Below are 11,346 nucleotides of genomic sequence, written 5' to 3'. Positions count from 1 at the left end.
TTATTTCATTCTTTATAGGTGAGATAATACTTTTACATGATTATCTCACTTAACCCATATTCAGAATTTGGATCTGAGGCCTGATTAAGTAATATTTTCAACTTCTATGGCAGGAAAAAACTACTACCATACTCAGTTCTAGAAATATAGTTAAAGAGGATTAAACTAAAAAGGTAGAAAGATAAAGTAATGCCAACTTCGAGCATTCTGCTTAATAAGATTTTAATGAGCTTAATTTAAAAGTGATGTGTAAAAAACACCACCACACAGTACACATCTGGCAACATTAATCCTATCCATACTTCAAGAGAATGGAATATGGAGATGATGAATAAGAGGTCAGTAATAACAACTGAAAATCAACTATGAGATGAGCATCAACTAATGCTTTGTGAGAAATCACAATGACTATACACTAGCAGTTTCCATTCACTATTTCACTCAAATTACCAATAGTCCTAATGAAGCAGGTATTCTTACCATCTATCTCTACCTAGTAGACGGGAAAAGAAAGGTAGGATAATTAAATTACTTAGCCCAGGCCACTGAACCCAAGTAGTCTGACTCCAGGGTCTGCACTATATGTCTGAACAGAGTAGGAAGCAGGAAAATGAAAATGGCCCTCATTTACCAAGAGTAACTGTTGCAAGGAAAGGTCACAAACAGAATATGCTTATATCAGAGACCAGTATTTCAGATGGGGCAGGGGAACAACAAATCATTAAAGACTCTTAACTGAGATTTTTACTTTGAAAATTAAACTCAAATATATAACAATAACTTGTAATAACATATAGGTTTTAATGGCAACTTTCCAATAATTTTTGGTAAAAACAAAGACTATTACTTTGAAAGAATAATTTGAAGATTAGAAGTGCTCTAGAGAAAAACAAAACTTTTACAAAAATAATCCTCTTTAGGACATGCTGAAAATTTAGTAGAGGTATCACGTGTATGGTGGGAAAATGTCCTATACAACTTCATAAATGCAGGAAGCATTAGGGACTAGAATAACACAATCTCAGATGAGCAACCCTTCTATCTCAACCACCATAAAAGAGGTGACAGACACCAGGAACAATGAAAGGTGGGTGGGCTCTCCAGAGTAATTCTCGACCATCCATCAACCAGCAGAATGATTCCCAAAATTTACACTGCAGTTAAAATTCATAGAGAATTTTTTAAATGCATTTTTCTGGGCATGGCACCGTGCCTACAGTTTTAAGAATTTGAGATAAGTGGCAAATCACACTATCAGAAACTATCCCTTATATAAATTCCCTGCTCATTCTCTACATTTGCCTGATAACACTTTATAATATCTTTTCCTACCTGGTTTTATCTGTTCAAATGATACCCACTTTATTCAAGTTTTATCTACTACCTGAGCCATTTTTTTTATTGCTCTGGAACGTCCCACATCTACACTCCTGTATTAGTTACTCTATGACATACAGTTTAGCACTTTATAATATGCTAGGTTTTATATCAGTCTGTTGTCCAAGATGTTAGTCCTGTGTTCTAACTCACTTGAATAAAGTTGCTCAACTATGTTATATTTGGTATTATAACATAGTATATTTACTAGACCTACAGTAGAACGTATACAGTTCTTCCTGATTAAAGTTACCTTCAGAACTTCTTGGTTTGCTAAGAGAGTAGAACTAATGTACTCACCAAAAACAAAAGAGAGAGATAAATATGTGAGGTGATAATTAACTAATGGTGAAAATGTTTTTGTAATGTATATGTACCTCAAATCACCACAGTGCACACTTTAAATATCTTAGAATTTTATTTGCCAATTATACCTCAATAAAGCTGGAGAGGAAAGACCTACTTGGAACAAATCAAGAATATAATAAATATTGATAGCCTATGAACTAACTCAGCTTGTGAGTGGTTTCAAGGAATGGCTGGTTGGGGATCAAAAAAACACAGAAAGTTTAAACAGCATTCTGTGGATTCTATCATGGTTTTTATGTAGCATAACCCATAGACAATTTAAAACCAATAGAAACCAGGAACTCAAAAAATCATATGCATGTTTAAGAAGAGTTTTCAAGGCCTGGGTCAGTGTTCCTCAGTGGTTGAGCATCGACCTATGAACCAGGAGATCACACACAGTTGATTCCCAACAGGGCACATGCCTGGGCTGTGAGCTCAATCCCCAGCGGGGGGCTTGCAGGAGGCAGCAGATTGATGATTCTCTCTCATCACTGATATTACACTCTCTCTCCCCCACTTCCTCTCTGAAATAAAAAAAAAAAGAGTTGTCAAGAAAAAAAGCAACCTGAAGTGTGGTTTATGCTCCATAGAAATGAACTAGCTTAAGGACCATCGTGTAACCTGAGACACTTTGGGAGTTTGGTCTACATAGACTGAGTACTAAGGCTTCACCACATTGTTATCCTTTGTCCCGATGGAATTTCCAGGTCCTTAAACTTACTTCACCCTGGGTCTGCACTCCTTGTATCTTGTGAATTTTCATGTCAAGGAAGAAGTCTAACTTCTTTAAGACTCTGAATCTGCCCTGTCAAGCTAACTGTATATAACAACAACATACTAGAATGTGTCTGCTCTGCGGAAGTGCACCAGCTCAAAGAAGTATGGAAAACATGGTCAAACAAAGCTGAACAATTCAATGAAAGGACTGCTCAGAGCCCCTAATTCATCAATACATACAGAAAAAAAACTCTAAGACTATTGGTACCTAAAATTATTTGCCCATGAAATACGTCATCTTCCCCCCTCCCCCCCACCCCCTGCCAAAAACATACCACGCAGAGAAAAGCATAACCTCTGCACATATTTGTTCCAAATGTCTTTCTCTGGCTCATAAGAATATTCTTTCTGAACTACCCATACAATCAGGGAAAAAACTGTTAATACACCCACACACAAATGTGTACATATTACCAGATGCAAGTTTCAAACCAATAGTATTCCAATTCTAAACCATAAAGGTAGTTCCATGTCCTCTTATGGACACCTCAGTACCTCCTCCTGGATCGCTCTCTGCTTCTGTCTCTAGAACTGTGCCCACTTCTCTGGTGGCTGCGGCTGCGACTTCGGCTGCTAGAGCGAGATCTGTGGCGGTGGCGCTTCTCCCGAGATTTAGACCGAGTTCTCCTCTTCCGTTCTCGTGACATGGAGCGAGATCGATGTCGGCGATGCTCTCTGGACCTGGATCTATAAAAAAAACATTTGATTTACTTTTTAGCTTTGTCAACACTACACTGCTCATTGACTAAAGCCTCTCTTTAAACAGAAACTATCCCTTAGTAGCTTTGCTTAATGCCAATTCTATTCAAGTCAACTAAATCCACACTAAAACTGCTGGTATCCTATATAATAAAAGGCTAATATGCAAATCGACCAAATGCCAGAATGACCAGTTGCTATGACACGCACAGAGGTCAATCAATAGTGTATAAATTGCCCTGGCTGGTTTGGCTCAATGGATAGAGCATAGGCCTGTGGACTGGGGGGTCCCAGGTTCAATTCCGGTCAAGGGCACATGCCTGGGTTGTGGATCAATGATTCTCATCGCTGATGTTTTTATCTCTCTCTCCCTCTCCTTTCCTCTCTGAAATCAACAAAAAAATATTTTTAAAAAAATGTTTTTTAAAAAAGTGTATAATTATATTACATCAGGAATATAAAAAAAGGAAGGAAACCAATCTGTATCACTACTACACATCAGGGATTGTATTATGTAGGATTATTGTAGATTCTAGATGCTTTATGGAATAAATTTCATTTAAACTTCTAAGACTTTTAGTATACTTTAGATAAAGCATGTACCTGATGGACATGGATAGAAGGGAGGAGAGGTATGAAAAAAAATATTGTTTAGAATAAACTTCAGCTCTCTGGATTAGAGAGGTTTTGTATGACCACTAAAGTAAGTTTGGCCCAGCTGACGTGGCTCAGTGGTTGAGTGTTGACCTATGATCCAGGGGGTCATGGTCAATTCCTGGTCAGTGCACACACTTGGGTTGCAGACTCGATCTCCAGTGGGGAGCACGCAGAAGGCAGCCAATCAATGATTCTCTCTCATCATTGATGTTACTCTCTCCCTCTCCATTCCTCTCTGAAATAAATAAAAAATATATTTAAAAAAAGAAAGGAAGAAGTTTGAATGTCCACAATATGCCTAGTCACAGTATAATCCAAACAGAATAAGACAGCCCGGCTAGTGTGGCTCTGTGGTTTAGCATCGACCTATGAATCAAGAGATCACGGTTGGATTCCTGGTCAGGGCACATGACCAGATTGTGGGCTCAATTCCCAGTAGGGGGCATGCAGTAGGCAGCCTATTGATTCTCATCATTGATTTCTCTCTCTCTCTCTTTCTCCCCCCCTCCCCTCTACTTTCTTTTTTCTGAAATCAATAAAAACATATTAAAAAAAAAAAAACCTAGAAGGAAAAACACTTCTGTAGCCTCCACTTGGTCACAAAACTTGTATATTGTGTGTGGTGAGAGGATGGCATATGCGAAAGACAGAGAACTGAGGGGGAAAAATGAGAAATAAAGGTATGAAACTTTGTTAGAAGAGTCACTTAATATAATAGTACAAAAGCACATTATTCAGGTGTTACATGTGCAAACTGATTTTATTTTCCAATGATTATTTTGTTAAGTGAACTTTAAAAGCATTTAGTATATGTCAACATTATGGTCAAAGAAAGGCACATACTGTGGACATTAACAACCATAACTGAATAGAGTATTTCACACTTGAAAAGAACATTTCTGGCCCTGTCCAGTTGGTTGGGCATTCTCTCAAGTAGCTAGAGGTTGCTGGTTTGATTCCTGGTCAGGGCACAGGTTTTGGGCTCAATTCCCAAAGGGGCGTGCAGAGGCAGCCAATCGATGTTACGATTTTACATTGTTTTTCTTTCTCTTTGCCCCTTCCCTTCCTCTCTCTCTAAAAATCAGTAAAAATACTTGTATTACATTTTTATTGATCAAAGAGAGGAAGTGAGAGGGAGTGAAACACGGAAAAATGAGAATCATTGACTGGCTGCCTGCTACACGCCCTAGTGGGGGTTGAGCTCACAACTTGGGCCAGGAATCAAACCGTGACTTCCCGATTTGTAGGCCAAGGCTCAACCACTGAGCAACACCAGCTAGGCAATAAAAAAAGATTTTTTAAAATATTTCTGATAAGAAGCAGGGGGAGCCCTAGGCGGTTTGACTCAGTGGATAGAGTGTCAGCCTGCACACTGAAGGGTCACAGACTCAATTCTTGTAAAGGGCATGTACTCTGGTTGGGAAACCTTTGGGAGGCAACCATTTAATATCTCTCTCTCTCTCTCTCTCTCTCTCTCTCTCTCTCATCGATGTTTTCCTGTCCCTCCCTCTCCTACTCTTTCTAAAAATCAATGGGAAAATATCCTCAGGTGAGGTTTAACAAAACACAACAAAATTATTTTGTTTTCCATACTTCTTGGAGCTGGTGCACTTCCACAGAGCAGACACATTCTAGTATATTGTTGTTTAATCTGCATAATAGGTATGCATTGTTAAATACAGTTAGCTTCACAGGGCAGATTCAGAATCTTAAAGTTAGATTTCTTCCTTGACATAAAAATTCACAAGATACAATTTTATGCAGGGGGGAAGAGCATAAAATTCATTCAATACAAGTTTTGCTAAATTATATTTTGGTTAATCACTCATTTTGAGCTATTATAATAAATCTACTTCTTTCAATGTATTACTTCATTTATCTTTTTAAAGTTATCCATCATTCAAAAAATATTTACTGGATGCCTACTGCACTGTTCTAAGATTGTGTTGCAATTACACGGGTGGGCAAGAGTATGTTTATAGTTTTAAGGGAAACACAGTTTATTCTTGTATTGATACTTATTAATTACTGTATTTTCCACACAAACAATTGTAAACCTACTTTTGACCAACCCATATATAGTCCAGATATGTGGGCAATAAAAATAGGTGAGGTAGTAAAAAAAGAAATGGAGTGTCTTTGGAGAACTTAAACAGAGCTGACATGATTTCACTTATACAAATCGTTTAAATACTTTTGTCAGCAAAGGTAACCAGCTTGCATTAACCAACCAATGAACAGAACAGTATCATCACTTAATGCTTATCCTTCTACTCTGGATGTGAGAAACTCACATCGTAAATAGCTAACACACCTGTCCTCTTTGTTTACTAATGCCTTAGTTTTTTAGTGCTTTAAGCAGAACAATAACTGAAAGGGTAAGAAGCACTTAGGGGCATCTAAAACATATAAGGTTTTGTTTTGTTTTTAAAAAAATGTTTGTATTGATTTCAGAGAGAAGAGCGAGAGATAGAAACACCAATGATGAGACAGAATCATTGACTGGCTGCCTCCTGCAGCCCCCTACTAGGGATTGAGCCCGTAACCCAGGCATATGCCCTTGACCAGAATCAAACCCGGGACCCTTCAGTCTGCAGGCCGACGTTCTATCCACTGAGCCAAATCAGATAAGGCAGGTTTTTCTTTTATAAAGACAAATGCTCCAGTTTAGAGGGAAAAGTTCTTGGAAAATAGTTACTCATTAGAATTAAGAGTACTTAGAATGTTTCAAAAAAATGTCATCCGAACAAGAGGAATACTAGAATTTCACTAAGAATGAGAAAGGGCATTCTAGGTGGGAATAAATTCATGAGAAAGAGTCAAGAATAAGAAAGAGAATGGCAAGTGAAGAATTAAGAAAGATAAAGTACACCATGTTTTCCCACCTTTCTCAGATAGAAAACAGTTATCAGTAGCTAGTAAAAATTGTACAGAAAGGCTTCAAAAAGCCCCCAAATATGAAATCCATAAGTCAAAGAAAAGTGTTATCATGTCCTTTTCCTCTTGAAGGCTGTGAGTGCCCCTTTCAAGCTTTTTGTGATCAGTTACCAAGGGTAGTAAGTACTAACTCATAGAAAGTCAAGATTGAGGCATAAAGTAAACATTTTATTTTTAATATGTTTTTATTGATATTTTTAGAGAGAGAGAGAAAGGGAGAAGGGGAGAGAGAGAGAAACACTGATATGAGGAACAGCGATCAGCAGCTTCCCGTTTGCACTCTGACAGGGCATTTTCATATGTGCCCTGACCAGCAATCGAAATGGTAATGGTAATCTTTCAGTGCACAGTTCACAGTACACACTGGCCAGGGCTAAACTAAACATTTTAGTTTCCCTTACTAACCCACCATGAACCTCTCATTCAAAAATGTATACAATTATTTAACCTACTTACATTTTCAACACCTCTTAGAATGTTTCTTAGATGCAACACCCAAATTGATTTTAAAAAAAAAAAAATCCTGTCACATATTTACCCTGAGCTTCTAAAGATTTTAAAGAAATACTCTGGCCCTAGCTGGTTTAGCTCAGTGTTTAGAGCATTAGCCTGCAGACTGAAGGGTCCGTGTTTCAATTCTGGTCAAGAGCACATGCCCAGGTTGCAGGCTCAATCCCCAGTAGGAAGCGTGCAGGAGGCAGCCAGTAAGTGATTCTCTCTCATTATTGGTGTCTCTATCTCTCTCTTTCTCCCTCCCTGAAATCAATAAAAATTTAAAAATAATTTTAAGAAGCTAACTTTGCTTTAAAAAAAAAAAAAGTGCACACAAATGCCAATCAAAAAAAGAAAGAAATACTCTGGCCCAGCCGGTGTGGTTCAATGGTTGAAAGTCGACCTATGAACCAGGAGGTCAGGTCACACGTCCAGGTGGTGGGCTGATCCTCAGTAGCGGGCATGCAGGAGGCAGCCAATCACTGATGTTTCTATCTCTCCCTTCCTCTCTCAAATCAATAAAAATAAAAATAAAAAATAAAAAAATATTCTGAAATGTTTTAAGTTTTCCCCCTAACTCCAGGGCACTGTTTATATAATTTTACTTTGATAAAACTAAACTATAGTGCATGCGTATCTTCTGAACAGTTTCTTCTCAAAAGGTACTGCTTGAACTTGAACTACAAAAATATTAAGTATACTAATCTATTAATTCTCGTTCATTTTTAAAAGGCATTTTATCTATAACACCCATATTTGGAAAAAAAAAAACCCAGCTTCACTGCTTAACTTGTATTATACCTACCTTTTGGGATTCTTGCTATGTGATCGAGACCTAAAAAAACAAAAACAAAAAAAAAATCTATTTTTAGAAAAGTAACTATAAATGAGAATAAGTATGCTGGGCTGTTAAAAATTACATTCTTCCTGATTTGTAATTTTTATGTTAATTTTATAAATATAAGGCGTGTGTATGCACAGAAAATTTTTCAAGATACACCACAAACTCTACAGACTTACCCACCCTGGCATACGAATTCTCTTAACTAAGAAACCTGGTTCTTAACACAGTACATCACAACTCACTAATTCTCCAGACACCACTTACTTTCCAACCCTGGAAAAATTCACTGTCATTTCTTCCTTCCCTCTGGGAACAGAATAAAATTTCTATGATCTGAGATGTATACACTTTGGATCTGCAAACTCATACTATAATCTCTAGAACACCCAAATCAATCTTATAACATGTTTTCCCTCCCTCGCCCCTTCCTTTCTCCCCACCCAAGGGTATGTTTTATTGTTTTTTGAGAGAGAGAGGAAGGGGTAGAGAAAGAAACATCAATATGAAAGAAACACTGATCAGCTGCCTCCTGCATGCGCCCCAACTGGGGATTGAACTGGAAACCTTTTAGTATACAAGATGACACACCAACCAAGCCACCAGGCCAGGAGGCACAACATGACACAGGACACATAAAACACTCTTACATTTCCTAGCACACAATTAACACTCAATAGATAGTAATAGCCAATATTATTTTTTTTTTGTGGAGACTATAAAATGGTGGAAGCATGGCTTTGGAATCAGCCTGATGTTTCAACTCTGGTTCCACCACTCACCATCTGTGTGACCTTGGCAGACATATATATTCCCCTCAGCTTAGTTTGTCATTTGTAAAAGAGGGATAGTGATATCAATTTCACAGGGGGTTGTAAAAATTAGATGAACTGCTAGAGATAAATTCTTAGCACAGTGCCTGGAAAATAGCGCTCGTAAGTAATAGTAATTTTTATCATTACCCTTTTCAGTACCACAGCTGGAATCCTATGCAGTATAATTTTGAACTCACTTGCAATTTCCTCATCTTCCATACTTAGCTATAATACTTAAGTTCATATATAGATTAAAATTTTTAAAAAAGCATTACTGAAATACATTGCGTTTATAATTATTGTTTAAAAGAATTTGTCAAGTGGCAACAGAGAAGATGCAATGTACTTTCTTGTCATCTACAAATGTGAAAATGTACTTCAGCAAAGAATATTTTTTCTCTCATTTGATTTACCTCCATTGAATCATTTATATTAGTGGCACTACATTCAGTTGAATTTTAAGTTAAACTGAGATTTCTAATGCCATTTATATTATTTTAAATATTACAATATTGGGCAATATCACCATCTGAGTACACAAAAGAGAATAGAGCTAAAGCTCTGAGGTGAACTTTATGGTAAATGAAGAACATATACATCAATGGAGGAATGACAGCACTTCCCCAAAGAGGAAGATGGCCCGGCCATCATGGCTAAGTGGCTTAGTGTCAACCTATGAACCAGGAGGTCACGGTTTGATTCTCAGTCATAGCACATGCCCAGGGCTGCAGACTCGATCACCAGTAGGAGGTGCAGGAGATAGCCAATCAATGATTCTCTCTCATCACTGATGTTTCCTATCTTTCTCCCTCTCTAAAATCAATAAAAATATTAAAAAAAAAAAAAAAAAAAAAGCTTGGAGGAAGTTGGCATGACCTATACATATTATCAAGGGTAAGGCATTTAAATTTCAGAGATGTGTAATACAATTAAGGGAACACTATAAATTAGAACTACAGGTGAATCTTTTGTGGCATACCTGCCCATCCTAAAATTGTTGAAGTTATGAACAACACATACAAAGAATGTTGCCTGCCGAAACCAGTTTGGCTCAGTGGATAGAGCGTCAGCCTACGGACTGAAAGGTCCCAGGTTCGATTCCGGTCAAGGGCATGTACCTGGGTTGCAGGCACATCCCCAGTGGGAGATGTGCTGGAGGCAGCTGATGAATGTTTCTCTCATCGATGTTTCTAACTCTCTATCTCTCTCCCTTCCTCCCTGTAAAAAATCAATAAAATATATTAAAAAAAAAGAAAAAAAGAATGTTGCCACCAGAGTGCCAAGCAGTTTGTTGATAATGAATGAAAGTAACCCAGAACATTTAAACATTGTAAATATGAAGATTTATATGATTCTATCAACCAATACCAATATAAAAATAACTATTAAAACCAAGTAAAAATAATTTATTATTGAATAAACATTTTAAAAGTTTATAGCCCCTAGAATTGAGTGTAGAATGATAGTAAATTTAATCAATAAAACAAAAAACTCAAACGTTTATCAAGCATGAAATATATCATAAAAACAGTTCCGTGACAACCTGGTACAAATCTATTCCATCATGAAAATCAGGGGGCATAAAAAAAAAAAAAAAAAAATCAGGGGGCTAGAAAAGAGTTTTACATAGCTTACAAAACAAACATGTGACTCTCTCTTTATTACTTCTTTAATAAACTTTTAAGGAAAAAAGGGCCTTGACTTTAACGGCCATTACGTTAACATACTTGCACAAACACTGTTTTGCATGGTAGCATTTTAATGAGTAAACAAGATTTCCCATGTCTACATTTGCTAACATCTAAAATCTTATACCAATCACATCTCAAAGTTGAAACAGGATTTTCAACTTCAAATACTTGGACTATTCAATTCATCACTCCATACCTCCTCAACTTTTCCCTTTCTTCTCTCTCCCTTTCTTCTCTTCGCTTCAGGCGTTCCTGGTTTCTTTTCTCCTGTTTCTCAGCTACCACTCTCTTAAAAGACAAAAAAAAAAACAAAAAAAAGAACACACACAAAAACACTAAGTTTAAATAATAATAAACGAGAAGCATTATTTATCGGGTCCATTCTTAATGAGCATTATCCTAAACTTTAGCCAGATCTGGTTTCTAATACTGTACAAGTAACATCAAAATCTGCTAATAACAATTCAATTTTGATAAGGAAAATCATTGGACTTACAAGTCTGGTTTCTAAAATCTTTTATCTTTTTGTAAAATTTATAAAATTTCATGGTCCTCCATGACTTCTTCTATTTTTTTTTAAATTTACTTATTGATTTTTAGAAAGACAGAGGCAGGAGAGAAAGTGAGGAGAGGGTGAGGGGAAGGGGAAAGGGAAGGGGAGAGGGAGGGGGAAGGAGGGAGAGGAAGAGAGAAACACTGATTTGTTGTT

The 11,346-nt window shown here is 37.1% G+C and overlaps 1 protein-coding gene across 9 annotated transcripts in view; it reads right to left on the bottom strand.

Annotated features, from left to right (window-relative positions):
* Positions 1–11,346, bottom strand: part of LUC7L2 (LUC7 like 2, pre-mRNA splicing factor) — a 63,383-nt gene that overhangs the window by 2,320 nt on the left and 49,717 nt on the right. For 7 of the 9 annotated variants that reach the window (XM_059711935.1, XM_059711940.1, XM_059711937.1 and 4 more), the window contains 3 exons: positions 10,834–10,925; positions 8,096–8,125; positions 3,001–3,192 (listed from right to left, as the gene is read on the bottom strand). In XM_059711935.1, the coding sequence (XP_059567918.1) occupies positions 3,001–3,192; positions 8,096–8,125; positions 10,834–10,925 (314 nt within the window). The remainder of the gene's footprint in view (positions 1–3,000; positions 3,193–8,095; positions 8,126–10,833; positions 10,926–11,346) is intronic. The other 2 variants (XM_059711936.1, XM_059711942.1) reach the window with 1 other exon arrangement.

The sequence above is a fragment of the Myotis daubentonii genome, chromosome 10 (assembly GCF_963259705.1).
Source record: "Myotis daubentonii chromosome 10, mMyoDau2.1, whole genome shotgun sequence".
Lineage (NCBI taxonomy): Eukaryota > Metazoa > Chordata > Mammalia > Chiroptera > Vespertilionidae > Myotis > Myotis daubentonii.
The sequence above is the reverse complement of the archived record's forward strand: the minus strand, read 5'-3'. Positions and strand labels throughout refer to the sequence as shown.